At 46.6% G+C, this 27,697-nt stretch overlaps 2 protein-coding genes across 4 annotated transcripts in view; one reads left to right on the plus strand and one right to left on the minus strand.

The window, feature by feature from the left end:
• LOC137353020 (ras and Rab interactor 2-like) overlaps window positions 1-9,236 on the plus strand; it is a 32,284-nt gene extending 23,048 nt beyond the window's left edge. Inside the window, exons 8-11 of the mRNA XM_068018928.1 lie at window positions 1,209-1,514; window positions 2,905-3,036; window positions 5,540-5,703; window positions 6,785-9,236. Coding sequence (XP_067875029.1) covers window positions 1,209-1,514; window positions 2,905-3,036; window positions 5,540-5,703; window positions 6,785-7,093 — 911 coding nt within the window. The 3' untranslated portion in view covers window positions 7,094-9,236. The remainder of the gene's footprint in view (window positions 1-1,208; window positions 1,515-2,904; window positions 3,037-5,539; window positions 5,704-6,784) is intronic.
• The window catches only part of kptn (kaptin (actin binding protein)), a 33,558-nt gene extending 5,861 nt beyond the window's left edge, over window positions 1-27,697 (minus strand). Inside the window, exons 1-13 of one of the 3 annotated variants that reach the window (XM_068018929.1) lie at window positions 27,381-27,697; window positions 25,743-25,825; window positions 25,394-25,478; window positions 24,915-24,969; window positions 21,825-21,900; window positions 21,660-21,733; window positions 20,738-20,847; window positions 19,833-19,949; window positions 18,755-18,839; window positions 17,426-17,561; window positions 16,145-16,354; window positions 14,620-14,826; window positions 13,562-14,258 (exon numbers count right to left, since the gene is read on the minus strand). In XM_068018929.1, coding sequence (XP_067875030.1) covers window positions 14,644-14,826; window positions 16,145-16,354; window positions 17,426-17,561; window positions 18,755-18,839; window positions 19,833-19,949; window positions 20,738-20,847; window positions 21,660-21,733; window positions 21,825-21,900; window positions 24,915-24,969; window positions 25,394-25,478; window positions 25,743-25,825; window positions 27,381-27,612 — 1,446 coding nt within the window. In that variant the 5' untranslated portion in view covers window positions 27,613-27,697 and the 3' untranslated portion in view covers window positions 13,562-14,258; window positions 14,620-14,643. Of the gene's footprint in view, window positions 1-13,561; window positions 14,259-14,619; window positions 14,827-16,144; window positions 16,355-17,425; window positions 17,562-18,754; window positions 18,840-19,832; window positions 19,950-20,737; window positions 20,848-21,659; window positions 21,734-21,824; window positions 21,901-24,914; window positions 24,970-25,393; window positions 25,479-25,742; window positions 25,826-27,380 lie in introns of those variants that run through there. The other 2 variants (XM_068018930.1, XM_068018931.1) reach the window with 2 other exon arrangements.

Below are 27,697 nucleotides of genomic sequence, written 5' to 3' on the forward strand. Positions count from 1 at the left end.
ATATCGAAGCCCAACCAACAGTCTTACAGCCCTGCTTTGTGGTTTTTCTGTTTCAGTCTGCAGTACACGATATCATTATTTATTCTGCATTTAATTATTCAGGAGAACAATCTCCTCAACTTTTTTTTTTAAAGAAAAGTTGATCTTGAGACATTACTGTTTTCAATACCAGTGGTTTGAGGGATGGGCAAAGTTGACCAGGCTTTGTGCTCCTGATTGCCATCTAGTGACTCCTGCTGGGAAGTGCAGTACGTAGAGTCATTTACGGATAGGAGGCCATTCGGCCCATGGAATCCATGCCAGCTCTCCGTGGAGCAATTGTCAGTCCCACTCTCCCATTCGATCCTTGTAGCCCTGAATATTTATTTCCTTCAAGTGCCCATCCAATCTTTTGAGCTAAAAACATGGTTAGGCTCACCTGTCATGCCTACCTGTACTGAATGGGCTGCTAACCCTCACTAGGCATGACGAACGACTCCAGAGCAGAGGGTAACTGGCACCTGAGGACTCAGTACCCAGAGTTTCCAGTTTCAGGAGACCAATGGAGAAAACTGGAAAATTGGGGAGGGGGGGAGGAAAAAGAGAAGGAAGGCCAGAAAGGGGAGACAGTGGCATAGTGGTAATGTCACTGACTGAACTTGTAATCAGAGACCCAGGCTATGCCCTGGGGAAATGGGTTCAAATCCCACTATGGCATTTGGTGGAATTTAAATTTAATTAATTAATAAAAATATGGAATTGAGAACTAATCAACAATGGGGACCATTACACTATCATCGATTGCTGTAAAACCCCATCTGGTTCACCAATGTTCTTTAGGGAAGGAAATCTGCCATCCTTACCTGGTCTGGCCTACATGTGATTCCAGACCCACAGCAATGTGGTTGACCCTTAACTGCTCTCTGAAATGGCCTAGCAAGCCACTCAGTTGTCAAGAGCAATTAGGGATGGGAAACAAATGTTGGCCTTACCAGTGATGCCCACATCCCATGAAAGAATGTTAAAAAAAGTCATTGACCTGGAGCCTAAAACTTACAAAGAGCTGCAATTGCTCTCTGAGTGTCCTCATCAGTTTAGAAGCAGTGACAGTGACCTGGGTTTTCCTGTTTAGATCACCCCCTATGGGGAATACCTGAGTAGTAGCCTTAACGGAGTCCTCCCAGAAAATGGTTTCCTCATGACCGTGTTTGTGTGCATCTCTCTTTCAGAAGCATCCATTGAAAAGGCTTTGCAGAAGTGCGTTTTGAAGCCTTTGCAAGACCACATCTACTCCTGCCTCCTCGACTTCCACACAAAGGATGGCACATTGAAGAAGCTGAAGGACAACCAGCTGGTCCTGCAGGCCCAGAGCCTGGTAGAACTGGGCGTGACAGCTGGTGTGCCTGACGCCATAGGCCTGGAAAAAATCCAGCAGAAACTCAACGCCATGCACTTGTCCTATTCTCCCTGGAAGAAAGTTACCCAGCTCCTGAAGGCCTGCAAACTTATTTATGAAGCAATGTCTGGGACGTCAGGTGAGAAGCAGTCTACAGGAGTCACCTTTCCAGATGGCTTTGCGTTTAAAATCTCCATCCTGACGTAAAAACAGATTCCTGAATAACAAAGGTTCCTAATTCAAGTCCCACTAAAGGTGAAAGAACTCCATAACTTTCATAACCTCAGGGCATCCCAAAATGATTCACAATCAATGAAGTACTTTTGAAGAGTACTCACTGTTGCGATGTAGGAAATACGGCAGCCAATTTGCACACAGCAAGCTCCCATAAACAGCAGTGAGATAATGACCAGATCATCTGTGTTTTTTTAGTGATGTTGGTTGAGGGTTAAGTATTGGCCCCAGCACACTGGGGAGAACTCCTCTGCTCTTCTTCAAATAGTTCTATGGGATCTTTTACATCCAGCTGAGAAGGCAGACAGTTTAGTGTTTCTGGTAGTGCTGCAGTGTTGGAGGACAACCTTTTGGATGAGACTTTAAATTGAGGCTCAGTCTGATCTCTTGGGTGATTGTAAAACATGCCATAGTCACTATCTGGCCGAAAAGCAGACGAGTTCTAGAGGACGTCGAGTGAGTGTGGAGTCACTGTGGTCCTTGTCAAGTTGCTAAGAGGACAAACAGGAGGCAAGATGCCAGTTGCTGAAGACTCTGATGAATCGCAGGCATTTTTTTTTTATTTGTTCGTGGAATGTGGGCGTCGCTGGCCAGGCCAGCATTTATTGCCCATCCCTAATTGCCTTTGAGCTGGTGAGCTGCCTTATTGAACCGCTGCAGTCCACGTGGGGTAGGTACACCCACAGTGCTTTAGGGAGGGAGTTCCATGATTTTGACCCAGCGACAGTGAAATAGCTCCAAGTCAGGACAGTTTTGTGACTTGGAGGGGACCTTGCAGGTAGTGGTGTTCCCATGCATCTGCTGCCCTTGTCCTTTTAGGTGGTATAGAGGTCACGGGTTTGGAAGGTACTGGTCTATGCATGCTTTGCTTGAGCATCTTATGGAGTCCGAGAGGAATATTCCGGAGATTTTCCAGAATTTTCTGTTGCTTTATTACCTCTGCCAGGAAACAGTAAGTTTGGCGGTGGGTGAACTGTGTGCAGACTGGCGCCATTAACTGGTAAGGCAGGTTGGACAGGCCTGTTCCCTTGTCTTTTTTGTTTCAGGGTATCCACCGAACTTCTTCCAAAGTTACACCGGCAGAGCCGGAGAAGGCTAGAGGAAATTCCCAGTTTGAGGTGTCTCACAAGCTCATTGTTCCCCAACTCTTTCCAATCTTGGCTGTGTCCAGTACTCTGGACCTCATAGCTTATGGCATCTTGTAATCCTCTGGAGGTGTGGTGCCCCCCTCCCCACTACATATCCATTGTTCAACCTGCTCTGTCACGTAACGTTACCCAATTTCACTGTTACAGGGAAGCCTTACGGAGCTGATGACTTCCTCCCAGTGCTAACCTACGTTCTGGCAAGCAGCAACTTGACAAACCTCTACCTCGATGTGGAATACATGATGGAACTTCTAGACCAAAGTCAGCTACAGGGCGAAGGTGGAGTGAATTGATGTATTTCCTTTATACTGTTCTACAGCGTACAATCTCAGGCCTTCTAAATCCATGATGGGCCTTTGATGTCCAAGGCTTCTCCTATTTCTGAACTCCAGATTTCACTGAGTTAATGGACTTGTGGCGCTGGAGGGCCACAGGAAGTCATGTTCATCGGGCAAGCACCAAGGGAACAATGGGTGTGCTTTCTGACCGGCGTTGGGAGGGGAGCACTGCTCCCTTCTCTCTCTCCTTTCCTCCCTCCTTCTTTCCCTTTCTCCTTCCATCTTTCTCCCTCCCTTTCACTGGGATAGATCTTGACCTTTGTGCAGTCGTGTAAAATGGATGGGTAGGCACTTAAGTGGGAATAGATTTATGGATTGCGCTCTGATGTTTAATCAATAAGATATACTTGGGTTTAAATGTAGAATTAGGGGAAGTTTTTGGCCTAGTTTAAACTTTGGGCTTCAAGCTAGAATTACAGGATCTTTAGTTAAGGCCTTGAATTTGGCTTGTTGGCAGTCTAAACATCAGCACAGATCAGTTGGGCCGAATGGCCTGTTCCTGTGCTGTAAATTCTATGTAATTTTGTTAAGGGCTAAATTAAGACTTGATTCAAACCTAGAATTAGATAGAGCAAGCCTTAGTTAAGGCTTGATTTAGGCCTTGAGTTTGAGAAGGGTAAGGCCTAGTATAAGGCCTTGCTAGTGGAATAGTCTAACATAAAGCTCAGGGATGGGTTCAAATGCTACTGAATTTAGAGTCATGGAGTCATTTACCGAATAGAAGGAGGCCACTTGGCCCATCGAGTCCACAGCAGCTCTCTGCAGAGCAATCCAGTCAGTCCCCCCACTCCCCCCCACTTGATCCTTGTGGCCCTGCAAATTTATTTCCTTCAAGTGCCCATCCAATTTTCTTTTGAAATCACCGTTTGTCTCTAATTCCACCACCCTTGTGGGCAGCGAGTTCCAGGCCATTGCCACTCACTGCGTAAAAAAGTTCTTACAAGAACACAAGAAGTAGGAGCAGGAGTAAACCATGTGGCCCTTCGAGCCTGCTCCGCCATTCAATAAAATCATGACTGATCTTAGGCTTCAATTGGGCGGCACAGTGGTTAGCACCGCAGCCTCACAGTTCCAGGGACCCGGGTTCGATTCTGGGTACTGCCTGTGCGGAGTTTGCAAGTTCTCCCTGTGTCTGCGTGGGTTTTCGCCGGGTGCTCCGGTTTCCTGCCACATCCAAAAGACTTGCAGGTGATAGGTAAATTGGCCATTGTAAATTGCCCCTAGTGTAGGCAGGTGGTGGGGAATATGGGATTACCGTAGGGTTAGTATAAATGGGTGGTTGTTGGTCGGCACAGACTCGGTGGGCTGAAGGGCCTGTTTCAGTGCTGTATCTCTAAATAAAAAAAAATAAAATAAAATTCCACTTTCCCACCTGCTCACCATATCCCTTGATTCCCTGAGACACCAAAAATCTGTCTATCCCAGCCTTAAATATATTCAACGATGGAGTATCCACAACCCTCTGGGGTAGAGAATTCCGAAGTCCTATTTATCTCAGTCCTAAATGATCAACCCCTTATCCTGAGAGTGTGCCCCGTGTTTTAGATTCCCCGACCAGCAGAAACAATCTCTCAGTGTCTATGGTACCTTCCTCACATTCCCCCTGCATCTCTTTCCCAATACCTCCAATCTGTGTCCCCTAGACCTTGTACTATCAGTTAATGTGAACAGTTTTTCCTTGTCTAACTTATCGAAGCCTGTCATAATCTTGTACACCTCTATCAAATCTCCCCTCAGTCTCCTTTGCTCCAGGGAAAACAACCTAAACTTGTAACTAAAATCCCCCATCCCTGGAACCATTCTGCTAAATCTCCTCTGCACCCTCCCAAGAACCCTCACATTTTTCCGAAAGTGTGGTGACCAGAACTGGGCGCAATACTCTGGCTGGGACCTAAACAGAGCTTTATAAAGGTTCAGCATAACTTCCCTGCCTTTGTACTCAATGCCTCTATTTGTGAAGCCCAAGATCCCATATGCTTTGCTACCCACTCTCTCAATAGGTCCTGCCACCTTCAAAGATCGATGCACATGCACCCCGAGGTCCCTCTGTCCCTGCACTCTTTAGAACTGTGCCATTAAGTATATATTGCCTCTCCCTATTCCTTCCACCAAAATACATCGCCTCGCACATGTCTATATTAAATTTCATCTGCCTCTTGTCTGTACATTCTGCTAGCCTATGTCATGTTGCAGGCGGTTTGTATTATCCTCCCTGTTTGCCACTCCTCCAAATTCAGTATCATTGGCAAATTTTGAAATTCTACTCTGTATTGCAAGATCTAAGTCATTTATATATAGCAAAAAAAAGCAGTGGTTCCAGCACTGACCCTTAGGGAACACCACTGTCTACCATCCTCCAGTCTGAAAAACAACCATTTAAGCAGGATGAACTGAATCTCTTTTTGTTCTTAAACATCTTGTATTGTTGTTTTCACTTTATCCAGGTGGATATTATTTAACAACAATGTTTGGTGCACTCTACCACATCAGCAACTTCCAGCCCAGGCAGCTAACCCGAAAGATGAGTGATGAGGCCAAGACATCGATTCGGCAGTGGAGAAGGAGGAGAACAGTACATCACACCCAGTCAAAAAGGCGCTCAGCACAGGTTGGTATCACTGGCAGGGCTGGTATTGGTAACAGAGGTGTGGGGTTTCACGTACAATATACTGCCCTGGAGTACAATTACTGGTAACCCATTCCCCCCCGTGCTTGCCAACCTACATTGGCTCCCAGTCCAGCGACACCTTGATTTTAAAAGTTTTATCCTTTGTGTTCAAACACCTCTGTGGTTCTCACTCCTTCCCTATCTCTGTAACCTCCTCCAGGGCTACAAACCCTCCAGAAACCATCCACTCCTCCAATTCTGGCCTCTCGACAATTTTCAACACTCCACCATTGGTGACCCTGTCCTCAGCCATCTCAGGGGTCCTAACTCTGGAATTCCCTCCCTGGCTTAAGTGATCGTCTCCCTATTATAAAAAGGATATGTAGAGACCCGGGAGAAGGTGTAAAATAGATTGAGAACAGAAAGTGCCGGAAATACTGAACAGGTCTGGCAGCATCTGTGCCGAGAGAAACAGAGTTAACGTTTCATGTCTGTGACCCTTCATCAGAACTTTGTAGTACAGGGACTGTGCTTACAACACTGTCTTAGTATCTCTGACTGTTGAATAAAGGAACTGGGAGAAGGGCTTGAGCGCTGTCCAGTTGGCCAGTAGTGTCCAACTCAGGGCTCATCAAGGGGTTCAAACGTTGGCCGATTCACCTCATGATGCTTGAGCTGCTCAGTTCTAGACTTCTTATCCACTGAGTTTTGTGGGCCTGGAGTTTTGAAAAGAGATGTTCTTAGCACTGTCCCCTAATTGGGGGATGAATCCTAAATCAGAACACCAAAAACGTTAATATCAGTCACTTGAAATCCACAGAGATTAAGGGGAACAGCTCGATATGTAGCTCCAGGTTTCCGCAGTGTACCCCTAAACAGGTCCAGAGGCAAAAAGAATTGGACACGCACACATTGTGGTGAATCTGTGAAATCTATCCTGAGATGCAGTGCCCAAACTTGAGTCTCTCTCTTGACAGATCCAACGTTAGTGAGTGGGGACCCTAACCATTTGCGGTATGAAAATGTCACCCTACAAAGGGCAGCTCTGACTCTTTCTCAATTTTCTCCCCTTGTCCTAAAGGATTTGCTCTACATTTCTTTACGGGAGCCCTGTGATAACCAGGTCACCATCTTAGCTCCTGCTCACACGAGTGTGACGGAAGTGCGGAAGGCGTGCGCTGAGAAGTTCGAAGTGCCGGACCCGGAGAATTACGGCCTCTTCACGGTGAGCGGTGACTCTTACCAGCTGCTGGAGGAAGATTCCTGCCCTCAGAAAGTTAAGGAAGAGCTGCAGCAGAAAGGGGAGCTGACATTTTATTTCGTGTACGGACCCAAGGACAGAAATGAACCCCCCCAGTCTTCATCGGAGGAACAATCGGCTGCTTCATGATAAGTTGCCTTGGGACTGAATCCGAGGGATTTGCACGGGCTGCTTCGCTTTGAAATCTAAGAAATACCGAGGCCGGGGTCACCTAGTACCAGATGGTAGAGCTCTTAAACTGTGGTATCCTGTTTCTGGGCAGGACCAACGGCACATAGGAAAAGAAGAACGCCATTCAGCCCCTCAGGCCTGTCCCGTCATTCATGTAGCTGATTTGTCTCAGATATGAAATATATCCCAGTCTCAGTAAAGCATTCCATGATGTAAAAACCGTCTACGAGCGGAAAAGGAATCTTCTTCTTCCTTCTCCCTCATTCTTAGTTTGGTAACGTTCAGTCTGTGCCCCTTCTTTACTGATTCAGCAGCTGGTGGAAACAACTGTTCCTTATTCACCTATTCAAAAAACCTTTCAGAATTTTGATAACCTCTACTAGATCCTGGACCTTCTCTGTTCCAGTGTAAAGAGGACCAATTTTTCAGGTCTTAACAACATCATTACCTCTCATTTCTGATATCACCCCCCATGAATCTTCCTTGTCCCCATTCCATTGGCTCCAATATCCTTCCCATAACAAAATGCCCAGAGTAGCACATAATACTCCAACCCCGGCCAAGCAATGTCTTGTGCAAATCCAACATCGTTTCTAAAAAGTGGGCGTCGCTGGCAAGGCCAACATTAACTGTTCATCCTCCAGTTAATGGTTAATGGTCCCTGTCCTTCAGGGTGACTGTCTTGTGGCTACGTGGTCAGATCATTTCAAATAGCCAGTTATATTTTGTGGAACCAGACCAGACTGGGTAGGTGGGAGGTTCCCTTCCTCAGAAGGATATTAATGAACCAGTTGTTTCTTTTAAAATAATTCAGAGGTTTAAGGTAATCATTTTCGGATAATGGTCCACAACCGACTAGATTATATTTGTCTGACAAGTGCTACTGTTAAGTGAGGTTGAAAGATCATGCCGTAATTAAACATCCCATGGTGCTTCACAGGAGCGTTATAAAGCAAAATGTGACTCCGAGCCACATCAAGAGATATTAGGCCAGTTGATCAAACACTTGGTCGAAAAGGCAGGTTTTAAAGCTAGAGAGTCCTAAAGAGAGAGTCGGAGAGGTAAACCTCTCGGAGTCGGAGAGGGAATTCCAGAGCTTAGGGCCCAGGCAGCTGAAGGCACGGCCACCAGTGGTGGAGCGATTACATTTGGAGATGTTAAAGAGGTCAGAATTGGAGGAGTGCAGAGATCGTGGAGGGTTGTGGGGCTGGAGGAGATTACAAAGATACGAACATATGAATTAGGAGCAGGAGTAGGCCACTCGGTCCCTCAAGCCTCCTCCACCATTCAATAAAGTTCATGGCTGAACTGATTACTCCACATTTCCACCTATCCCTGATAACCTTCCACCCCCTTGCTTATCAAGAATCTATCTACCTCTGCCTTAAAAAATATTCAAAGATTCTGCTTGCACTGCCTTTTGAGGAAGAGAATTCCAAAGACTCATGACCTTCTGAGAGAAAAAAATTCTCCTCATCTCTGCCTTAAATGGGCAACCCCTTATTTTAAATATTGACCCCTAGTTCGAGATTCTCCCACAAGGGGAAACAGATAGGGAGGGGTGAGGCCATGGAGGGATTTGAAAACAAGGATGAGAATTTTAAAATTAAGGCATTGCTGAACCAGTAGCCAACGTCAGTCAGTGAGCCTGGTGGCAGGGGGGGGGGGTTTACTGGGTAAACAGAACCCGGCTTCATATCTGCAATACCAGCAAGAACATCCCTGCGGCCATGAAATCCTGTCCAATCTTAATTTATTTTGCTTCTTTAGGAGAAATATTTTGTTCCCATTATTCTCTGAGGGACAGCAAATTTGGAAGATTCTGCTCGCCCATGTTAAGCAGAGACACTCCCTAACGGCTGGAGTGAAGGGTCCTTCACTGCTCCTCCATGTTGGAGTGTGCATGAGTGATTATCTTCGTTCCACAGCTGCCTACAGAACAAATTAATTTCTTCTAAAAAAAAGTTCTAATGTATCTTAAATCACTTCTGTGCCTTATAAAAACATGGAAATATGTGATTAAATTGTAAATTGAAATAAAAGTACCAATTTATATACCGTCATGTTATGTTCTTACGTTCTTAAATAAAGATATATAAATAAGTATATTTGATCTTGCCAACTAATCTGGTCTTGCTACTCCCATTGTGGTAATCACAGGTTTCTGATCATTTCCTTACGTCACTCTCCATCTACATCCCTCTTCCACTTTCCAATCCTACCTCCTTCTAGGTCCATCTCTGGCCAAAACTCTCTCCCAACTCACTTACAATTGCACCTTCCAGAATCCCAACTGTCTAGCCTATGGCTCTCCATTCACTTAGACATTTCTGCAGCTACCGATCGGCTCAACCACACACTCATCTCCACCTTTGATTCCCTAATCCCCGTTAAAGACATTACTCTCTCACCCTGGCACGACCCTCATCTCTGCTCCCGTTAAGTCCAAGGGATGCAGACTGGAACAGATACAGCAGACAACTGGTTTAGCCTCTTGCTGTCAGATCTGCTTGGGCCACTTAAAAACACTATTGGGTCCTGCTCTCATCTGCCAAAACTGCTCACTATTCCAGGACCATCCTGGAATGCAAAGATAACCGCCGATTTCTTTTCTCTACTACGTATGGTCTTTAAACCCTTCTCCCCTGTCTCGTCTCCTCCACCCTCACCTCCAACAGTAAGCGTGAGGAGCTTATGGATTTGTCAGTTAGATTGAGACTCTGATCAGCCCCCTCTGCCGCTTCCCTCCATTCCCCTAGCCCACCAGCCAAACATCCTCTAACGCTCCCGCTGCCCTACCCTGAACTCACATCTTTCTGTAGTTTCTCTCTTATTTTCCCCTCATCTTGCACACGAGACCCACCTCCTGCTCCCTCGACCCTATTCCCACTAAACTACTAACCACCTAACTTCCCTCCCTCGCTGTCATGTTAGCTGATATGGTTAATGTTTCTTTCTCCTTACGGACTGTCCTTCTCTCTCCTTCAAATCTGCCGTCATCTCCTCACTTCTCAAAAATCCAATCCTTGAATCTTCCATCCTTGCAAGCGACCTCACCTCCGACTTCCCTTTCCTCTCCAAAGCCCAATTAAGTGGCTTGGCATTCAATTTTGTTGGTACACACTGTTGCCACTGTCGGTCGGTGGTGGAGGGAGTGAATGTTTGTAGATGGGGTGCCAATCAAGCGGGCTGCTTTGTTCTGGATGGTGTTGAGCTTCTTGAGTGTTGTTGGAGCTGCACCCATCCAGGCAAGTGGAGAGTATTCCATCACACTCCTGACTTGTGCCTTGTAGATGGTGGACAGGCTTTGGGGAGTCAGGAAGTGAGTTACTCGCCTCAGGATTCCTAGCCTCTGACCTGCTCTTGTAGCCACGGTATTTATATGGCTACTCCAGTTCAGTTTCTGGTCAATGGTAGCCCCTAGGATGTTGATAGTGGGGGATTCAGCGATGGTAATGCTGTTGAATGTCAAGGGGAGATGGTTAGATTCTGTCTTGTTGGAGATGGTCATTGCCTGGCACTTGTGTGGCGCGAATGTTTCTTGCCACTTATAAGCCCAAGCCTGGATATTGTCCAGGTCTTGCTGCATTTCTACACGGACTGCTTCAGTATCTGAGGAGTCGCAAATGGTGCTGAACATTGTGCAATCATCAGCGAACATCCCCACTTCTGACCTTATGATTGAAGGAAGGTCATTGATCTCAGACGATTGCTACCATCCACTCTCCATTGTCCCTGTGTTCTTAAACATCGGGAGTGGGTCTATGCTTTGTCACAATGGACTCAGTGCCCCTGTTGGAGGGGGTGTTGGGAAACACGGTGCTGGGGTGAGTGGAGAAACCAGTTATGGTTTCAGCACCTGATCGACGTCTAGAAGTTCCAGCTGCAAAGTGAAAGGGTGAGGACAGAATCAGAACTAGCTGTGATGCCCCTGTCAGTCAAATAGCCTGCTGATACCCACTGACTGTCTCGACAGAATAGGATAAGCACTTGGGGAAGTTATCAGCAGGCCCAAAAGGCAGCCCCCCCCCTCCCCCAAGAAGAGCCTCTTAGAGCTGCCGGGGTGGGTAGGGTGGGTGGACGAGAGAAAATGGAGTATACGCAAGATTTAACAGCAAACAGTAATACTCGTTGTTCTAAATCGCCTACATTATTGCTCAATATATAAATTATATTTTGCCTTTACTATTTGTCATTCCGCTGTCATGTACGATGACGTTTTAAAAATATAAAAAGCACAATTTTGAGTAAGTTCGCCTCAGCTTCTCCGAATTGCAATGCTCACAGTTAACACTCTTTCCCCATCTGCTCCCTCTTCCTCCCCCACCCTGACCGCACACATCACTTCCTCTTCAAACTGGGAGGGCTAGCAGCTGCTCTCCGAGGCCAGGCAGCCCACATGTTACAAGGCAAAGCTATATCGCCCTCTCTCTCTCTCTCCAGATCGGAGACACTTTGCATCGTACGACCCAGAGCCCAACACAACCCAGGGCCAGTACTGAGGGAGACCTACACTGTCAGAGGTGCCATCTTTCGGATGAGACGTTAAACCGAGGTCCCGTCTGCCCTCTTGGATGGGTGTTAAGGATCCCACGGCCACTATTTCTAAGAGCAGGGGAGTTCTTCCTGGTGTCCTCATAGTCATAGAGTTCTACAGCACAGGAACAGGCCCTTTGGCCCATCATGTCTATGCCGGCCATTTAGCATCTATCTATTCTAATCACATTTTCCAGCACTTGGCCCATAGCTTTGTATGTTATGGCGTTTCAAGTGCTCATCTAAATTCTTCTTAAATATTGTGAGGGTTCCTGCCTCTACCACCCCTTCAGGCAGTGTGTTCCAGATTCCAACCACCCTCTGGGTGAAAATTTTTTTCCTCAAATCCCCTCTAAACCTCCTGCCCCATACCTTAAATCTATGCCCCCTGGTTATTGACACCTCCGCTAAGGGAAAACGTTTCTTCCTATCTATGCCCCTCATAATTTTGTATAACCTCAATCAGGTCCCCCTTCAGCCTTCCTGCTCAAAGGAAAATAACCCTAGCCTATTCAGTCTCTCTTCATTGCTGAAATGCTCCAGCCCAGGCAACATCCTGGTGAATCTCCTCTCCAGTGCAATCACATCCTTCCTTATAGTGTGGTGCCCAGAACAGTACACAGTACTCCAGCTGTGATCTAACTAGCATTTTATACAGCTCCATCATAAAGTCCCTGCTCTTATATTCTATGCCTTGGCTAATAAAGGCAAGTATCCCATATGCCTTCCTAACCACCTTATCTACCTATGCCTTCAGTGATCTATGGACAAGTACACCAAGGTCCTTCTGACCCTCTGTACTGCCTACGGTCCTATTATCCATTGTATATTCCCTTGCCTTGTTAGTCCTCTGAAAATGCATCACCTCAGACCTCCTGGTCAATATTTATCCCTCAATCAACAGCACAAAAACAAATTATCTGGTTGTTATCACATTGCTGTTTGTGGGAGCTTACTGTGTGTAAACTGGCTACCATGCTTCTGACATTGCAAAGGTGTCTACACTTCAAAAATACTTCATTGGCCATAAAGTCCTGAGGTCAGGAAAGGTGCTATATAAATGCCAAGGTTTTTTTTTGTTAAGAAAGAAGCTAAAAATTCAGTTAAGATGATCTGGGATTTTCCATTTTTAAAAGGTCAAAATCCATTTTTCCTGGGACAACATAGCTTGGGAGGGGAGAGGATGCTGGATTACGTGGCTGAGTGAACATAGCTAAAAGGGCAGCGCCATTTGTCAGGAGCATCATTTGTTGAAAAACACACGACATCATTTGCATCACTTGTGCGTCCATTTACAGTCCGACAGAAGGATGACTTACTTCTTCCCTTCCCCCTTAAAAAAAAACACTTTTGGACCAAAAAAGCTAGCAAACCCAGAAGCAAAGATGTAATAGTGCCTGGAGTTAATGCCACTCAATTCTAGGTGGAGTTTCATACTGGGATATGAGATTTGAGCGTATTAAGGATTACGGAACCAAGGCAGGTGGATGGAGTTAAGAGGTAGAGCAGCCATGGTCTAACTGAATGGCAGAACAGGCTCGTGGGGCTGAATGGCCTCCTCCTGTTCGATAAGAACAGTGGCCCTTTGCCAAAAGTCCATTACAGTGAACAACTGCGCCATCTGCTGCTAGAAAAATGGGGCACAGCTCTGGTTATAAAGCATTCTATTGAAGTACGTTGTTATTCCACAGCTCCCTGGTTTCTGTTGACTGCGGACCCAGGAATTATAAGCGCTCAACAGCCCCTCACCCAGTCCCAAACACAAATTTCAGAAATAAAACTCCATAAACTGAGTGCATTTTAAATCCCAGGGTAAAGAAGTAGCATTTGTGGCAAATTCTGAATCGTATGTTTTATGTTGATGAATGAAGCAAAATAATCGAGAGAGAGTCAGGATTAATTATTTATTAAACAATACATATTAGATAGCAAGTTAACAACAGACTAAATGTTATTTCTAAAAGGAAAGACTTCATTTATATAGTGCCTTTCGTGACTTCAGGACATCCCAAAGTGCTTTACAGTCAATTAAATACTTCTTTTGAAACGTAGTCACTGCTATAGTGTAGGAAAAGCAGCAGTCAATTTGCGCACAGCAAGCTCCCACCAACAGCAATGTGATAATGACCAGATAATCTGTTTTCAGTGATGTTCATTGAAGGATAAATATTGGCCACGACACCAGGGAGAACTCCCTGCTCTTTTTCAAAATAGTGACCATGGGATCTTTTACGTTCACCTGAGAGGGAAGACGGGGCCTCAGTTTGCCATCTCATCCGAAAGATAGCGCCTCCAACAGTGCAGCACTCCCTCAGTACGGCACTGAGAGCGTTGGCCTAGATTATGCACTCAAGTCTCTGGAATGGGAGTTGAACCCACAACCTCAAGCAACTCCCGAGGGTACAGTGGTTACAGACCCAACACTGCGGAGGAACCATTCATCCCATTCAGCATCTTCATTCAGAAAGATGAAGGAGGGGAAAAAGAAAAGAGGGATATGTATATTTCAATGCTGCCTTGAGGCACTGTTCACCTGTGGGACACAGCTTCATGTTCCATGACCTTTCCAGATAAAACAACTCATTGTCTGTTGAAACACAAGACGGAAGATTAGAAATCATTTTCCACTTATCAACTTCAAGACCTCAGTGTAAATCTCTTCCACAATTCCTCGCCTCCCATCTTCAGCCACTCAGTATCTTGGTAGTTTTTAACAGGGGTAAAGACTGCACTTTGGTGTGGGGTGGGCTGTTATAGAGTTTAATTTTCCCCCCTTTTTCCTGCTAAGCTCCTCCCAACACAAGGGGTTTATTATCGCTTCAAAGCTCCTCTTGATGCCTAGCGGTTTAAAAACGCAGCTTTCATTTCGAAGAATGGTCAAGCGCGTCCTGTCCTGTGGGGAAAACGGGAGACAAATCCAAGGGTAGAACGAGGGCAAAATAAATTACCAACAAAGCTCAGCAAGTTTGACTTCAGCCGTTACATTCAGCTGCCAGCTCCCGATCGGTCTCCGCAAAACTCTCTGGCGCATTCGTCGCCTGCATTTCGGCCTCGGGCTCAGCAAGGGCCTGGCTCTGTGACAAATTCTTCTCCAAAGCTGGCACTCTAGAGTGAAGCCTCTGCAAGACCAGGCTGGCTGTCTGGGTTAAACTATGCTGCAACACACAACAGGAAGAGGCAATTTTTAAATTTTCCTTTTAAAGAATATCATTGGCGTTCATTTTGCAGTTTGTCTTCCAAGGGGAAAGTTTAAAGAATGGGGCTACAAAAGGGGTAAATTATAAGGACAGGTGCAATGGGACAGGAGGAGGTCATTCAGCCCCTCGAGCCTGTTCCACTATTCAATTAGATCACAGCTGATCCGTATCCCAACTCTAACTAGCACAAACTAGGCTTGTATTCCCTAGAGTATAGAAGATTAAGGGTTATCTAATCAAACTGCGTAAGATGGTTAAAGATGTCGATAGCGTAGATAGAGATAAACTATTTCCTCTGGTGGGGAGAGTCCAGAACAAGGGGGCTAACATTAGAGTTGGACCATTCATTCATGTCACGAAGCACTTTTTCTCACCCATGGAAGTGGAAATCCAGAACCCTCCCCTCCAAAAAGTTGAGGCTGGGAGTCAAGTGGAAAGTGTTAAAACGGAGATTGACGTCTTTTTGTTAAGGGTATTAACAGGAGTTAGGATCCAGATCAGCCACAGTCTAATTGAATCATGGCACAGGCTCGAGGGGCTGAATGGCCTCCTCCTGCTCCAAGCGTTTCCCATTTAATGACCACCAATGGCAGTCAAGGATGAGAAAGTCAATTGAAGACTTGATGTCCATCTCTCTCATATATCCTGGTGCCCGTGGTCCACCATCCAACTGCTAAGAATCTCAGAAGTTTACAGCACAAACCATTAGCTCGTCAGGCCGGGTATAGCTCTTTGCTTGAGCAATTCAAAACTAATCCTACTCGCCCGCTGCCTCTCCAATAGCTCTGTATCTTAGCTTCAAACATTTATCCAATTTTCTCTCAAAAAGTTCAACTATCTCTGCCTCACATGGCAGCGAATTCCATGCTCCAACACCCTCGTGTAAAGTATTTTCTTCTGAACTCCTTCCTTACTCCCAGTAACAACTTTAGCTCCTTGTCCCTGGCTCCCAAACCAGCGTAAATAGTCTTTCCCAACCAGCAAGTCATTTGTCCCTTTCCTTATCCGACTGACCCCACCCACCCTTCTATCGCTTGCAGACCAAACAAACTTCTTCAACTCTCCAGGTCTCTCTCACTTCCAGTGCAAATGTAATTAAAAGAATATAGAATCTGAGCCCTGAAGGCGGCCTTTCGGCCCATCATTTCTGAGCCCGTGCTAGCTCTCTTGGACGAGTTCAGGAGAGCACTTGGGCAGAGAAAGAGACACAATGGGAGCCGGTGGCCTTCCAAGATGACAGCAGCCACCCGGAAGCAGGGAAAAGCCCATGGATTACCTGTAAAATGTGCAGCCCCTTTAGGGACTCGACAGCGAGCTCACAGAGACCGTCACAGGTCAGGTCGACGTAGGCCATGGACAGCAGGGGGCTCTGGAAACTTCTTTTCCACAGGAGCCGGAATTCCCCTCGGAGTCGGGGGGCAAGTCCCGATTCCACAGCCTCTGGGTCTGGGGCCCCACTGGCACAGGATTTGTAGCACAGCAACTCCTGCCAAGGGAAAGAAAATAGCTCAAAAAAAAAATCAGACCTTGTGGGGTCGCCAACTCTGGTTGGACATTTTCCTAGAGGTTTCAATATATGACCTATGACCTTCAACTGCCACGCCCCTGCAGCCCTGCCATTGGTTACCTGACACGTCCATCTTTTCAGCACCCCGCATTGCCCAGCCAATCGGGAAGCAAACAGTCGCTTCATTTCCGAATTGGATAATTCGCAACTGTCAGTCAAAACAGCCTTTCTCTAACCCCTACATCTCCAATATATTCGTAAATAAAGAGAAATGTTCAAGGAAAATGGAAAGAAAAGACATTTCTTTCATGTTCTGATAATTTTTCTCCTGGGTTTTGCTCGAAGCGGTGCCCTGGAAATTAATTTTCAATTCCTGGTGATTCCAGGCTAATCCTGGAGAGTTGGCAACCAGTAGACTTTGCTGGTCTGGTGGGTGCTGACTCTCTGTATCGCCTTCAACAGGAAACCCGAGGCTGAGATCACATCAGGTGCAGCAGCTGAAAGCCAGGGAGATTTGTGTGTGTAAAGTAATGCATTGAGATCACTAATATATCTGAACAAGTTGACAATCGTATCTGGACAAACCCTGTGATGGATGAGGTGATGTTTAAAATATTTGCTTCCAAATCCAGCTTCGTCCATTTGCCCTACTGTGTAGACAATATGTCCATTACCAGTACACCTCATTCTTTCACATAACAAGTGCCATTATTCGCCTTAAGTATGAGCCAAGTCTAAGTGGCAATGTGCATTTATATAGCGCCTTTAACCTAGTAAAAGCCCCATGCCGCTTCACAGGAGTGTCAAATAAAATTCAACACCAAGTCACATTATGAGACATTAGGCCAGGTGAGCAAAAAGCTTGGTCAAGAAGGTAGGTTTTAAGGAGTGTCTTAAATGAGGAATGAGAGACGGAGAGGTTTAGGGAGGGAATTCCAGAGCTTAGGGCCCAGGCAGCTGAAGGTACGGCCACCAATGGTGAGACAGTGGAAAGCAGGGATGCACAAGAGGCCGGAATTGGCGGGCAGGGCAGGGCATTTTGTTCATTACCTGCCCGTAGGTGCCAAGGAGAACTTCCTTTACTCCATCGAAATCTACATCAGTTACCAGTGTACAGAGGACACTGTCATACTGATCACTCTCTGGCAGAATGGCCTGGTCATTGAGGCCATTCTTCAGCACGTCCCTGCAATCAGAAAGAAAGGGAAGTCAGCACAATGGCTCTTTAAAGGCGGGAGAGTCTGCTGAAGCAGGACCAGACCCCGCCACTCTGGTCCCACGGGCGCTACTCACCATCCCGTACCCTGAACTTCAGCTCATCCAACACTCTGCTGCCCATGTCCTTACTTGCACCGTGCCATTCGCCCACAACCCTGCCTAGGTTCGCTGACGTACATTGGTTCCAGGTCTAGCAACATCCCACATTTAGAATTCTCATTGTTTTCAAATCCCTCCACAGTCTTGCCCCTCCCTATCTCTGTGATCTCTTACAGCCTTACCGCCCTCTGCGCTCCTCCAATTCTGGCCTCTCCCCAGTTTTAATCGCTCCACCACTGGCAGCCATGACTGGCCCCTAAGCTCTAGAATTCCCTCCCTAAACCTCTCTGCCTCTCTCTCCCCCTTTAAGATGCTTCTTAAACCTACCACCCTGCCCAAGTCTATTCCAAAATCTCTTTATGTGGCTCTATGTCAATTTCTGTCTGATTTATGCTCCAGTGAACCACCTTGGGACGTTTTACCACACTGAAGGCGCTATATCAATGCAAGTTGTTGTTGTTGTTGTTCCCAGTCTCCGAGTGCACCCACCCTGCATGACTACCAGGGAGCCCCTCACCTAACGTCCAGGTGGCAACAGCAACATGCATTTATATGGTGCCTTTAACGTGGTAACACATCCCAAGCAATGTTCCCCCTATGTAGCACAGCCACCTAAAACGGCCCCTTCAAATTACCGTGCATGTGCAGCCTCGCAAAAATTTCTTAAAAGGCCATGCACTTAAACAAACCGCACGCCAAAAAAAGATGAGAGGGTACGTTGGTCCCAAAGCGCTTTGTGAATGTCCTGGATGGCAACGGTCTCCAGTATCCCTGAAGATATCGGGGCATATTGGGGAGTGGAGGGGGAGGGGTGAATGCGCGGGTTCATGGAAAACGTCCAATTATGCGCCATTAGCAGCTTTCCTTTGGGAGTTAAGGGAGGAATTTCCCAGAAATTTGACAATGATGTTGGTCTTGATATGTTGGACTCCCCTGGGATTCAAGAGCACTGGCGATAGGCGGGAGAGGTGCCCATGGCAGCAGGGAGAAGGGTGGGCACCAACGACCCCAGTGACCTTTTCATGCCCTTCCTTTTCTATCAACCAAGACTGAACAACTAACCTGTAAACAACAGAGAGCTCGATTGTGGAGGTCACCAACAGGTTATAATCCTCCAAAGAGGCACCGCCTTCACCTGTGTCAGAACCTGCACCAAATAGAGAGAATTATACACAAACAATGCAAGCTTGACGGCTTTTGAAGGGTTTACTCTTGAAAGTGGCCTCATTTCCAACAAAACACCAAATCTCAGACAATCTGACCAGAAGAGAATGGGGCCTGAACCACTGGAGATGGTGCTGCAGGCACCAGACGCTAAAAGTGAACAAATGCAACAAAAAAAAACACTTGAATTTCTATAGCGCCTTTCACAACCTCAAGATGTCCGAAACTGCTTTTCAGCCAATGGAGCACTTTTGAAGTGTAGTTGTCTTTGTAATGCACGAAACCCAGCAGCCCCAATTTGTGCACAGCAAGCTCCCACAAACATCAATGTGATAATGATCAGATAACTGTTTTAGGGAGGCTGGTTCAAGGATAATTACTGGCCAGATCATCGGGGAAAACTCTCCTGCTCTTCCACAGAACAGTGGCCATGGGGTCTTTCCTGTCCACCCAGAGAGGCAGACTGGGACCTCATTTAATGTCACATCTAAATGACACTTCAAAGAAGCCTTGTCTGCCATTGCCATTCCAATATCCATCTTTCCAAGTATCTGCCAGAATTTCCAAGGGACAAAGCCTTGTGCAAGATGCTACTTCACTCCCCAGGCTGGTACTGTCCTTCTGATATTTACCATTTCCTTGAATTCATTCTATGCTGAGTGAACAGCTGGAATATATGTATAAGACCCAACTTTGGGGTTTTTAAATCTTCCAACATTAATATCGCGCCTTTAAAAAATGCAAGGTGCTACAATGAAGCAGTCCAATGACACTACCACTATGCCACCGTCTCCCCGCAAGGAGATTTAGACAGGTGATCAAAAGCTTGGTCAAAGAGGTAGGTTTTAAGGAGTGTACTGAAGGAGGCGAGAGGGGTAGAGAGTCAGAGAGATTTCCACTAAGACAAATAAATGTAGATTAAACATCGCACTTTTGTTGGTCTAAGTACTGAGGTCCATTCTCTTTACTCACTCACCAACACTCGTTGTACAGCTCCCGGGTGAAGAGCACTTCTTGCTGTCAGTGGGTAACCTGAAGAGCAGGACAGTAGAAACTGGCCCATCCTGCTGTATATTCCAACTCTGCAGAACAGCTGTGCTTAAAATAGAGACAGTGGGTGAGAAATACACAAAGACAGGGAGAGAGAGAGAGTGAGGGAAAGAAAGACTGAGATGAAAAGATAGATAAATTGGCCAAGATGAGAGAAACCAAATAAAGACACACTCAACAACATCTTGCATTTATGTAGCACCTTTAACACAGAAAACGTCCGAAAGCAATTCACAAGTATAATCAGACAGAAATGTATAGTCACAGAGTCATAGAGAGATACAGCACAGAAACAGGCCCTTCGGCCCACCAAGTCTGTGCCGACCATCAACCACCCATTTATACTAATCCTACAGTAATCCCATATTCCCTACCACATACTCACCTTCCCTCAATTCTCCTACCACCTACCTGTACTAGGGGCAATTTATAATGGCCAATTTACCTATCAACCTGCAAGTCATTGGCTGTGGGAGGAAACCGGAGCACCCGGCGAAAACCCACGTGGTCACAGGGAGAACTTGCAAACTCCGCACAGGCAGTACCCAGAATTGAACCCGGGTCGCTGGAGCTGTGAGGCTGCGGTGCTAACCACCGCGCCACTGTGCTGCCCCAAGTATACTGCTTGAATGTTGGCTGTCCAGAAATGGTCACAGTCACAACTCTTGTGGAGGGTCTTAAAGCAGGAGCAAGAGACAGAGACGGAGGTTTAGGGAGGAAATTCCAGTGCTCGACACCCAAAGAGTCGAAGGCACGGCCGACAACGGTGGGGTAAAAGGAGGGACGGGGAGCCCGTTTCTTTGCTACAACTCGCAATGTGGCATTTCTGACCTTTAGAGTTCTGATCCACATGGGAAATTCCCACAAATCCATTCTGACAACCGAAAGCGGTCAGGCGTCTGGTGGAGTCCGGGATATTGACCACATCAAGCCAGAGGACACTGTAACAATCCGACACAGGGCATTAGCATTCATGTCCCAAACACCTTCCCACAAGCACAGCATGAACTGTCTGAGAGAAAAAGTTAGCACCAGATTCCACAACTCAGACACAAGGAAACACTGAAATGTTACAGAACCCGGAAGATCTGGAGAAGTTTTAGCTGACTGAGTAACAGGAAGGAAAATTCAGATCACATTAATCTGGTCTATGCAGCTAAAATACTATTGATATTTCTAGTGCCTTTATACATGGTCCATCTGATTTAAATAATTAACTAATATTGCCAGATATATTGTATGGAATATCACTCTCAGATATAAAGAAAGAACTCATATTTATATATAGCACCTTTCATGACTTCAGGACATCACTTTACAGCCAATGAAGTACTTTTGAAGTGTGGTCACTGTTGGAACCTAGGAAATGTGGCAACCAATTTACACACAGCAAGCTCCCACAAACAGCAATGAGATCGCCTGTTTTTGTTCGTGGTGTCGCCTGAAGAATAAATGTTGGTCCAGGACGCCAGGAGATCTCCCCTGCTCTTCCTCAAACAGTGGCAAGGGATATTTATGCCTGAGATGGGGCCTCGATTTAACATCTCATTCAAAAGGTGGCACCTCCGACAGTGCAGCACTCCCTCACTGGAGTGTCCACCTGGATCATTTGCTGGAGTGGGGCTTGAACCCTCAATCTTTTGACTCAGAGGTGAGACTGCTAACCACTGAGCCAAGGCTGACACAGTTAAAATGCTCCCAGATACCGTCTATAATACATAATAGAACACTCTGATGAATGCTAAACTCTTACTGGCTGGGTAGGTCAGTTAACTCTGGAAATAGGAATTCTGTTGGCCGTTCTTCAAACTGATGCAGTGTTTCGTTCTGTGAAAGTGAGAGAGAGAGAGAGAGATATATAGAGTTATTCAGAATTACTGAAGGAGATTCGAAATTGAGAGTGAAGGGAGCTGCTCACCTCTTTGTACAGATGTATCTGGTGGTCATGGCCACTGAGCAGGAACACAGTCTCAAGTTGCCTCCTCTCCTGAACCCTTTAACATAGAAAGAGAAAGGTGAAGCCTGTCCCACTTAGAGGTGCAGCAATGAAGACAAAAGCCTCTTGCTATTCCAGCGATATTACCATCTTAAAATTAGATTTAGATTATTAAGGAGTGACACACAGTGGGTAGTGGAAATTAGGAATTCTTTCCCTCAAAATGTTGTGGAAGCTGGGGGTCCATTATAGAGCTTTCGAGACTGAGAGCGATAGATTTTTATAGTTGAGGGAGAATTGAGGTAATGCAATAATAATGTTACTGGAATAGTAATCCAGAGGCCTGAACTAATCATCCATCTGAATTAATTTTCCCCATTTTCAGGATGTGGGCATCACTGGCAAAGCCAACATTTATTGCCCATCCCTTGTTGCTCTGAGAAGGTGGTGGTGAGCCTTCTTATTAAACCGCTGAGGCCTGCCTTTTGTAGCAGTTTGATACAACACTGGGGGAGGCGGTGGCATAGGGGTAATGTCACTAGACTAGTAGCCAAGAGCCCCAGGCTAATGTTCTGGGGACATGGGTTTGAAACCCACCGCAGAAGGTGGAATTCGAATTCAATTAATAAATCTGGAATTAAAAAGCTAGTCTAATGGTGACTATGAAACCATTGTCAATTGTTGTAAAAACCCATCTGGTTCACTAATGTCCTTTAGAGAAGGAAATCTGCCGTCCTTACCTGGTCTGGCCTACATGTGACTCCAGACCCACAGCAATGTGGTTGACTCTTAACTGCCCTCTGAAATGGCCTAGCAAGACACTCAGTTGTATCAAACCACTGCAATGCCTAAGGGGAGGAATGAAACCAGACGGACCACCCAGCATCGATCTAGGCACCGGAAAAGACAACGGCAAACCTAGCCCTGTCGACCCTGCAAAGTCCTCCTTCCTAACATCTGGGGGCTTATGCAAAAATTGGGAGAGCTGTCCCACAGACTAGTCAAGCAACAGCCTGACATAGTCATACTCACAGAATCATAACTTGCAGACAATGTCCCAGACACTGCCATCACCATCCCCGGGTACGTCAGAGGCGGGGGCACAGGGGTATACAGTCAGGAGGGAGTTGCCCTGGCAGTCTCAACATCGACTCCGGACTTCATGAAGTCTCATGGCATCAGGTCAAACATGGGCAAGGAAACCTCCTGCTGATTACCACCTTCCACCACCACCACCCCCATCCCCCCCCCATCAGCTGATGAATCTGTGCTCCTCCATGTTGGACACCAATTGGAAAAAGCACTGAGGGTAACAAGGGCACAAAATTTACTCTGGATGGGGACCTTCTGGCCAAGTCCCAAAAGGACATAGCTGCTAGACTGGGCAGGTGGTGGGGGAACCAACAAGAGGAAAAAACCTACCTGACCTCGTCCTCACCAATCTACCTGTCGCAGATGCATTAGTCCATGACAGTATTGGTAGGAGTGACTGCACAGTCCTTGGAGACTAAATCCCATCTTCGCACTGAGGGTACCTACCATCTTGTTGTGTGGCACTACCACCGCGCTAACTGGGATAGATTTTGAACAGATCTAGCAACTCAAAACTGGGCATCCATAAGGTGCTTTGGGTCATCAGCAGCAGAATTGTATTCACCACAATCTGTAACCTCATGGCCCGGGATATCCCCCACTCTACCATTACCATCAAGCTGGGAAATTGCCCAGGTATGTCCTGTGCACAAAAAGCAGGACAAATCCAACCCAGCCAATTACTGTCCCATCAGTCTACTCCCGATCAGCAGCAAGGTGATGGAAGGTGTCGTCGACTGTGCTATCAAGCAGCACTTGCTCAGCAATAACCTGCTCACTGGCACTCAGTTTGGGTTTCGTCAGGGCCACTCAGCTCCTGACCTCATTACAGCCTTGGACCAAACATGGACAAAAGAGCTGAACTCCAGCGGGAGAGTGACTGCCCTTGATATGAAGGCAGCATTTGACTGAGAATGGCATCAAGGAGCCCTAGCAAAACTGGAGTAAGGCTGAATCCTCCATTATCAACATCGTGGGGGTCACTATTGACCAGAAACTGAACTGGACTAGCCACATAAATGCTGCGCTTACAAGAGCAGGTCAGACAGAGGTTTGGAATTCTGTGGCAAGTAACTCACCTCCTGACTCCCCAGAGTCTGTCCACCATCTACAAGGCACAAGTCAGGAGTGTGATGGAATACTCTCCACTTGCCTGGATGGGTGCAGCTCCAACAACACTCAAGAAACTCAACACCATCCAGGACAAAGCAGCCCGCTTGATTGGTACCCCATCCACCACCTTCAACATTCACTCCCTCCACCACCAACGTACACTGGCAGCAGTGTGTACCATATACAAGATGCACTGCAGCAACTCACTACACCTCCTTCAACAGCACCATCCAAACCCACGACCTCTACCACGTAAAAGGACAAGGGCAGCAAATGCATGGGAACATCACCACCTGCAAGTTCCCCTCCAAGCTACACACCATCCTGACTTGGAACTATATCATCATTCCTTCACTGTCGCTGGGTCAAAGTCCTGGAACTCCCTTCCTAACAGCACTGTGGGTGTACTTACACCCAAAGAACTGCAAGAAGGCAGCTCACCACCACCTTCTCAAGGGCAATTAGGGATGGGCAAAAAATGCTGGCTTAGCCAGTGACGCCCACATCCCCCGAACGAATAAAAAAAAAACTGAGTGATTTCTTTTGCCACTTCAGAGGGTTGTTAAAGAGTTAACCACGCTGGTGCGAGACTGAGATATTCTGAGAATGATTTTATTTTTAAATTAATTTACGAAACGACAGAGCAGGGCAGTAGGTTTAGTTTTGCTACAGCATACCTTACCATTGAAACAAGACTAAGGAGAGCGCGGGGAAAGTGAGATTATGATTGGATTGGTATAAGGAGAGGGTGGGGCAGTCAGATTAGTTTGGATTTATTTCTTAACCTGAGGGGAAATAAACGGGAGGGGAGAAAGTCTAGTAAATCAAGTACCGTGAAATGAAAAGACAGGATGGAAAAGCACTTACTCCACATGATAGAGCTGGAATGGAGTGAACTGGAGCTCCAGGTTGAGGCAGCTTTCTGCAAAAACAGCGAGAACACAGTTCAAAGTCCACCCTCTGTGAAGGAAAGTCATTTCAGTAAACAGTTAACCTGGGACACAGGGTCGAGGGATTTTATCTCAGGGAGCTGGTGCTTCTGCCTCGACCCTCACCCCTGCCATCTCTTCCCACCACGCCATCACCCCTCCCCCTCCCCCTCCCCACAACCCCCGAGCCCAACCTATTATCCTGTAGGCATTAACAGTAGCTCAGTGGGGAGCATTCTCATCTCTGACTGAGAATCTAGGCTGATGCAGTATGGAGGGAGTGCTGCACTGTCAGAGGTGCCGTCTTTCGGATGAGACGTGAAACCAAGGCCCCGCCGGCCCAGAGGCCTGTTGTAGAAACATTGCCCGTGTTCAACCAACAACCACAAAATAATTCAGGCGCATCCATTTACTCACGCGCTATGGAGTCCAAATTATACTCTGATCCGGGCTCGTAATCACAATAGATGTTGAGGAATGGACTTGCTTTATCACCAGAGTCCTGAGAAGGAGCACACAACATTAGGAGATACCTCAGTGTGGGAACTCGACCAGGATCCCAGCATTTAACTTAATTGGGCGCAGTGACTGCACTTCTTCACTGACTGTAAACCACTTTGGGACGTACTAAAACCGCGGAAGGTGCTATACAAATACAAGCTCTTTCTCTCTCTCTCACTTTAAGGATCAAGGACATTTTAAGAAAGATTTGCATTTATATAGTGCCTTTTACTTGAACCAGCAATAGAGTTTGCAGTGACCTCACCTTAATAAAGGTTATTCCCACGACCAGACCTCCTTTTGGGGCTGACTTGTTGAAAGCATCAATGGATACAATCTCTGCATCAACTAAGGAGGGAACAGAAGAGGGAGATTCTGAGAATTTCCACAATGCCACACAGTATCAAGCTCTCACCTATTTGCACTCTTCACTGGACCGATGAGCAGGTTTTGCACAGGGTGTATCCTCACTGTGTTTAAATCCAAGACTTCCTCACCTCCCCTTTTCAGGATCTCCAGAATCTGCGACTCCCTCAATCTTCCTTACCTCCTGCAAGCGATCTATTTACAACCCGAGCTTGGTCTCACCTAACCAGCACTTCCTCGTTTACACTCCTATGCTTTCAGTCTTAATTCCAACCTTCTGCCCCATCACAACCTTTCTCATCTCTCTCTCTCTCCATTGCCAGAATTGAGAGCACACTGCACTGTTGGTGGCGCAGTCTTTCAGAGGAGATGTTGAACTGAGGCCCCGTCTGCCCTCTCAGGTGAACGTAAAAGATCACATTGTGCTTTAACAGAGAGGAACAGGAGAATTCTCCAGGCCAAGATTCACCCCATAAACAGCACCTAAAATAGATGATCTGGTCATTTAACTCATTGCTGTTAGTCAGAGCTTGCTGTGCACAAATTGGTTGCTGCATTTTCTACATTACAACAGCAATTACACTTCAAAAAATATTTTATTGCCTGTAAAGCTCCTTGGGATGTTATGAGGTCGTGAAAGGTGCTATATAAATGCAAGTGTCTCTTTTATTACTATTACTCAGGTGGGCCTAAAAGATCCCTTGACACTATTTAAAGAGCATGGGAGCTCTCCTGTGCATAGAAGAGCCCCAAAGCTGATCCAATGTCAGGGTCTGAAAGGCAGTCTTACAAAGGTTTATAAGAGGATTTTTAAAAAATCCCTGAATGTTACTTAACTTAATTTGCAGGAGCAATAACTAGGAACCACTAGTTCAAACAAGGAAACAATAATTTTAAGACTGACATCAAGGCACTCCTCTTCTCAGAGAGCGTGGTCAATGTCTGGAATAATTTCTAGATCATATTCCAGGGTGGTGTTGGTGACTGACCAGCCCAGAGTGACTGTTTAATGGAGCGGAGAGACAGTCACTGGGAATCCATTGATGGAACCCGGAGGGGCTGGGAATCCATTGATGGAACCGGGAGCTGCTGGGAAACCATTGACAGGGATGGAAACACATTGATAGGCCAGGAGATGCTGGGAATCCAGCGATGGGACTGGGAGAGGCTGGGAATCCATTGGCAGGGCTGGGAACCCATTGACTGGGCTGGGAACCCATTGACTGGGCCGGGAGATGCTGGGAATCCATTGATGGGACCAGGAGGGGTTGGGAATCCATTAACAGGGCTGGGAATCCATTGATGGTACCAGGAGGGGCTGGGAATCCATTAACAGGACTGGGAATCCATTGATGGGACCGGGAGAAGCTGGGAATCCAGTGACGGCCCTGCGAGGAGGGACCGGTCAGTAGGGGCTGGGAATCTCATTGGTCAGTTCTAGATGATCCTCCAGGCCACTGGCTGGCCAGACTGGCTGGACCAATGAATGGCAAATGGTAACAGAGCATGAGCTGACATTGGGGCAGGCCCACATTACCTGGGATGTAGGTGAACTGCACCTCCTTGGCCACTGGCCGGATTTTCTGCCGGAGGTTCTGGTATCTGAAACATATGACCTTCCCTTTAAGGGTGGCCGTCAGCAAGTCGCAGCCTCCCTCAGGCTTGGGGAAGGCAGTTAGGCCGTAGATGTTGCTCTGGGAGGAGAGGCGGCTGAAACTGTCCTCCACAAAGGGACAAGAGCCGTACAGACTGCTCGGCGGCCCTTCCATAATGGACTAGTTTAAAAAGACAACCTCGACATCCACAACCTATTTATTCTGGGGTCCTCAACTGCAATTGATAGTCGCTTTAAGA

This window comes from Heterodontus francisci, chromosome 40 (genome assembly GCF_036365525.1).
Source record: "Heterodontus francisci isolate sHetFra1 chromosome 40, sHetFra1.hap1, whole genome shotgun sequence".
Classification (NCBI taxonomy): domain Eukaryota; kingdom Metazoa; phylum Chordata; class Chondrichthyes; order Heterodontiformes; family Heterodontidae; genus Heterodontus; species Heterodontus francisci.